The 5,917-nt window shown below is 33.1% G+C and overlaps 1 protein-coding gene across 1 annotated transcript; it reads left to right on the forward strand.

Moving 5' to 3' along the window:
* Nucleotides 1-272: 272 nt before the first annotated feature.
* On the forward strand, nucleotides 273-5,027 carry LOC115723126 (transcription factor bHLH128). Its single transcript, XM_030652554.2, has 6 exons — nucleotides 273-929; nucleotides 1,592-1,917; nucleotides 2,520-2,651; nucleotides 3,041-3,106; nucleotides 4,080-4,148; nucleotides 4,618-5,027. The coding sequence occupies exons 1-6, from the start codon at nucleotides 524-526 to the stop codon at nucleotides 4,669-4,671; spliced, it is 1,053 nt and encodes a 350-aa protein (XP_030508414.2). The 5' UTR covers nucleotides 273-523; the 3' UTR covers nucleotides 4,672-5,027.
* Nucleotides 5,028-5,917: the final 890 nt, after the last annotated feature.

Below are 5,917 nucleotides of genomic sequence, written 5' to 3' on the forward strand. Positions count from 1 at the left end.
ATAAAATTACTTATCAAAAAAAAGTGTATAAAATTAAAAGTATATAAAATATTTATACAGCAAATTTATTTATTTTTTATTTTTTTAATATAGTAAATTTACTTCTATATTGTAGTGAAAATTGCCAATAATCATAATGGATTAGTAATTTAACAAGGAACCCCACACAGCACCGAATAAGAGTTCAAGTGTGAAAAATGAAAAATTCGTACAACCTAATCCCCATTGTTCTTCTCTATCGCATTGGTCAATTCTAGCAACTAGACAAAACAAAACCTCCACGAAAAATAAAAAATATAAAAAATAAATAAATAAAAAAATCAATCCACTAGAAATAAAAATATTCCTTAGATTCCGTCACCCACGGGTGACGCAATTGTTACTCGTAGACTTTGCACCATGAACAACTAATCAACCATCGTCTTCCTCACTTGTCCCACCTTTCCCCCATTTCTACGCTCTTACTTTCTCTCTCTAACTCTTTATCCTTTCTCTTTCATCACTTCCAATCCAGCCACCATAGATGTACACCTCCAACTCATCTTCATCATCTCAGAAGCCAACCGGCCAGCCGCCAACCGGTCTTACCCGGTACGGTTCTGCTCCAGGTTCCCTACTAGCCACGGCGATGGACTCCGTTATTGGACCCGACCGCGAGTTCAACACGCTCAGATCGCCACTCGGCGGACACTACTTCTCGGGCGACTCCTCCTCCACTACCTCGGATTCCAGCTGCAAAGTCAACTCCTCTTTGCATAGATCGCATGGACTCAACGAGATAGCGGCCAGGATTGGATCCTCTTCTTCGTCGTCTTCCTCTTCAGCTTCAGTTTCAGCTTCGGCTTCTCCTTCTTCGTCTTTGGTACGCCAGAGGAGCTCCCCTGCTGGCTTCTTCAGCCATCTCAGTAACGTTGTTACTGATAAAAATGGTATATTAGATATTTTCCTTCTTTTTTTTTTTTGATAAATAGATATTTTTCATTTTTGTTTTGTTTTGTGCCTTTTTTACTTACAATTTTGTGATTTTTGGGTCTGAAATGACTATTTTATCCCTGTCGAATGAGAGGCCATTCTGAAGTATGAACTTCAACTGCCACGTGGGCAGTTGAGCACCTCTTTACGAGAAAAAAAAAATGAAAAAAGAGAAAGAGTAGAATCCTTCTCATATTTACTGCTTAATTGCAATAAAAATTTCAATATTCATATACAAAAATGGAAACTTGTATGGAGAGTGGAAGAATTCAGAAACGTTTTAACATTATCATAAGGCTCCCAAACAATTTTTGTTACGAAAACTGTTTAAAATTTATTTGAACTATTTTTTATTTCTCAAATTTTGTTACAGGTTCCATGAAAGCTAGAGAAGATTTTTATTTATAATTGTTAATTGTGTTCAATATAAAAGCTTCAAAGGTTGTATAACATAAAATATAAATTAAAATGAATAAATAGATTTTTGTGAAGTGGGATATATTCTACATCAAAACCATTGATATTAATTGTAGTTCAAGTGAGGATGTAATTATAGACTTTCCTTCGATGTAACTAGGCAATTACAGTAACTCACGTTTGGTGAGAATGTGAACTGTAGGTTTTTCTGTGACAAGGGGAAGTGGAGGTTATGGGTCTCAACAAGGTGGCACCAATTGTGGACCTGGAGTATCAAGGCTGAAGTCTCAGTTGAGCTTCACCAGACAAGATTGTCTTTCTCAAATTTCTGAAGTAAGTGAAAATGTGATTGATGGTATGAGCTCTGAAAATGGTCACCATAATGCAAGTCATTCTTTTGCCACTAGCTTTGGAATGGACTCCTGGGATAATAATACCAATTCAATTGTTTTCTCCGCTCCTCAAAGCAAACGAGCTAAGAATATGGATGGAGACTTGTATAACTGTCTCAATGTTCTGGATACCCAGGTACTTCAATTTTCACTTGTTTAAAGTTTTTATTTTATTTACTGATCAAATGAACCTTCTACTCATGGTCACACGTTTCCTGGTAACTTAATCTCAATAGTGCATTATCTGCATCACCAAACTGAATATGGTAAACAAATCAACTTGTACGACTTAGTAATAGAACAGTTCATAATTCTTAAGGTTGAATTGTTATAAGGGCTTCTGGTTCAGTATATGTGGATAACTTGCAAGCACTTGTATCTGGACTTTACAGTGATTTTAAAAACTGATACAAGAGAATAGTTCTTATTCCGTTTATGAAATTGATTAATAAATTGAAAGTTCAGTTAATCTTACCAGATGTGGCTAATCAAAGTTGGCTTGTATCGTATATATGTGTTTTACTAGAATTCTGAGACTTACCACTCTTTACAGATGTTAAGTGAAACATATCAACATTATACGTATAATGATGTTATCAGATTTCCACCTTTTTGAGGGGTTGACTTTTGGAAATTTTGTAAACATATATTTCCCTTTAGATCACTTCTAATATTCACTTGAAGCTCAAGATAAGTAGATAAACTTTAGTTATATTTTTTATTCGTTGTCTGTTTCAGTTTAGCCTTCCACAGACGACTCTAGAAATGGCAGCCGTGGAGAAATTACTTCACATCCCAGAAGATTCTGTCCCTTGCAAAATCCGTGCGAAGCGAGGCTGTGCAACTCATCCACGAAGCATTGCCGAAAGGGTTAGTATATTTTTAACTAATAATTGGATTGCCCTTTTCTATTCTAGTTTACAAGTTTTCTTTCTATCTCTTTCTCACACGCAATAGGCATTTTTTTCTTCTGAATCCTCCACTTTAGAGAAATTCATTCTGTATAGAAGGCCACATATTTTAATAGTCTTCTTAGTATGTGGCATCTCATGAGGACTAGTTTTTCATTCTTCCCTTTATGTGTTTATTCTTGGTTTGTATCTTTAACGACCAAGTCAATTGTTTGATAGTATAATTGTGGTCACAAATACTAAGTCCTTTTCTCTTTTAGAAGAGTAGGAATTCATTAATGTGACTTTTTCCAATCTAGGTACATATATCCTATAATATTGTACTGACTCCAGATACCTCGTATACAGGAGAGGAGAACTAGAATAAGTGGGAAACTGAAGAAACTTCAGGATCTTGTTCCAAACATGGATAAGGTATCCGTTTCGTACTTCTGAAACTCTTACTTCATGTAACATGATTTTTTTCTGTTAAAAAACTGTTTGATTTTTCAAAGTTACGTTTTCACCCCATCAGTAATGAAATCCAATGTTATCTTTAAAACATATTGAAATCTATTATTCGTGTTTAAGAAAAAAAAATCATTTATTACTCACTGCATGTGCACAATTTCACGAAACAACTACTGAAGGCTGAAACATCTGAGATTAGTAAGGCTATATGTCAGAAGTTTAGTTCATCAGAGGGACATCTAGCTTTTGTATTTTTAGATAAGTGGGGCACTTGTCTGAGAATTTATTTTGTTCTAACTTCTTAGGTCATTGCAAAATGGCATTTTTAATATTGCTTCTCATGAGAGTTTGCAATATGATGATGCTTCATTGTCTTTAAGGCACTTGGTTGTATTTGATCAAAAGAAGATATAGCTGTCCCTCATGAAAATTTCTGTATAAAATAACGTTAATTGCCTATTACCTTTGTTCAAAGAATTACATTATTAGTTAGTCGCACTTGTATGGACATCATTGTAGGGAAAAAAATTGTGTGGTTTTTTTTTCAAAAAAAAATTACTAATTATTCAAACAATCATCGTACACATATGTAATTTCATCAAATAATTGATAATAAGTGGGTAGTTTCTGAATTTGAAGCTAGAATAGTCTTTTTTTTTAAAAAAAAAAAGAAAAAAGAAAGAAAGAGGCCACATATCTTAGACTGACTCCTCCCCGTTATATATTGAAGCTAGAATAGTCTTGCCTCCAATAGAATACATGAAAGTAAATATCATGTCACTGGTGGAAGGATCCATTGACGCATACATTGTAAACAGAAACAGAACCATTAATGTTTTAGTTAACCTAGATTGAAGTGTGAGCTTGTATCATGGAAACTGATTGTGTAACTAATACCAATGAATCTGACTCTTTTTCTTTTGCATTGTTGTTACAGCAAACAAGCTATGCAGACATGTTGGACTTGGCCGTTCAACATATCAAGGGTCTTCAAAACCAAGTCAAGGTTTGTGACAATTTTATAAAGATAAATGCATAGAAGAGTGTTTTTATTTATTAAATATAAATTCCCTTGACAACGTCTAGATAAAATGATCATGAACTTTTGATAGCTTCACTTGACTTTGGTGTTATTAATAAGAAATTAAGAATGCAAGAAATGACCTGAATTAGTATCATTGCAAGCAATCACAGTTAATGATAGGCATTATCTTGCAGTTTCTATATTTAAGATGATCTTATGATAGCTTACGATTGAAATAATGAGCAAATGCTTTATCTCACCTTTCCACTTAGTTAAGGATATCAAACTATGGAGAGCTTGTATTTGTGTATTATTAATGTTGCTTGTAGCATTGGAGGATTGAAATATTAGATCTTTTTAATAATTGATTATCGTTAATTTATTGGATATCTTGTTTAAGCCATTTTGTGGCCTTGATGTCTATTTTCTTTTTATATATATAATATTACAGAAGCTCCATACTGAACTTGAGAATTGCACTTGTGGTTGTAAACAAAATACATAAGAGGCTCCTCTAACGACACTGCAGTAGACAACTAAACGGACCTCAGAGCTTTAGGGTTTGAGAAGTTTGGGATTGATCAAAATGGGACTAATTTTGTACCTTTACCAAAAGTTAGACTTGATAGAACTAGTAGGTGGAGGAACATTGTCTCAAAATGTTCATTGAGGAAAGTTTCTTTCATATTTTGTAGTGATTTGAATTTGCTGAGGTTCTTGCAATAAACAATGTATATATGATGGTTTAACCGTCATCTCTTAGTTCATGAATGATTGGAAATTGTTTCTTTCTTCCTTGGAAGGAATTGTAACAAAAATAGAACAAAGAAAATACAGTGAACTGTGAATTTTTGGTCTTTGTATCTATAAGCTTTGATCCTTTTACTTATCTAGATAGAGTTAAATAGAAACTGTGCAATATTAAGGCAAAATTTATTGTGGCCAGTAACCCATCTAATGAACCATTCGTTGTGCGGAAATGGAAAATATCGATCTATTTTTATATTGCCCATTTTATTAGTTTCCAACTGAATTTTGAAAACTAAATATTACCTAGTAATGTTAACCTGAAATACAAATCTCTTGTTTGGTATGAGGTGTTCAAAATAATTTGATTATAAGGAATATTATGAAGGAGAATATGATTATAGGGAAATTTGTAAATTATTGTTGAGTATAGGAATCTTATATATTATTTTAAAAAATTAAAATAAAAAATATTTTTTTTATTATATCTATTTAATGTTAATTATATATAAAAATAAAATAATTTATTAAAGGAAATATATTTATTAATTAGGAAACATTAAATTTTATTGTATTTTTTATTAATTAAAATGAACATTTCTATATATTTTATTACTATATTATTTATTTTTGTTCGCTATGTCATTTATGTACACCATCCGCATAAAATACTATTCAAATTAATATAATGGAAGGTAATAATTTAATCCCCTTTTTTAAGGTATGAACATTACCCTCCTGAAAGGTAGTTATATTAGGGAAATTTGATTTTTTATCCTTACATTAAGGGGAAATTTTTTCCTTAAACCTAAAATACCCTATATTGATAAAATATGACAATTTTTACTTAATTCCCATATTACCCCCTCATTCAAATCTGTCTCAACACAAGCATCAGACCAAGCCCAGCCCCATCGGACCCAGCCCAGCCCCATCGGACCCAGCCCAGCACCATCGGACCCAGCCCAGCCCCCATCGGACCCAGCCCATCTTCGTCTTCCCCA

This window comes from Cannabis sativa, chromosome 9, assembly GCF_029168945.1.
Source record: "Cannabis sativa cultivar Pink pepper isolate KNU-18-1 chromosome 9, ASM2916894v1, whole genome shotgun sequence".
In the NCBI taxonomy this organism is placed as follows: Eukaryota; Viridiplantae; Streptophyta; class Magnoliopsida; order Rosales; family Cannabaceae; genus Cannabis; species Cannabis sativa.

What these genes read in the sequence shown, in the direction of transcription:
- LOC115723126 (XM_030652554.2), top strand. Translation starts at nt 524, where the DNA reads ATGTACACCTCCAACTCATCTTCATCATCTCAGAAGCCAACCGGCCAG. An exon ending in CGTTGTTACTGATAAAAATG is followed by an intron (nt 930 to 1,591) that starts GTATATTAGATA and finishes TGTGAACTGTAG; the next exon opens with GTTTTTCTGTGACAAGGGGA. An exon ending in TCAATGTTCTGGATACCCAG is followed by an intron (nt 1,918 to 2,519) that starts GTACTTCAATTT and finishes TGTCTGTTTCAG; the next exon opens with TTTAGCCTTCCACAGACGAC.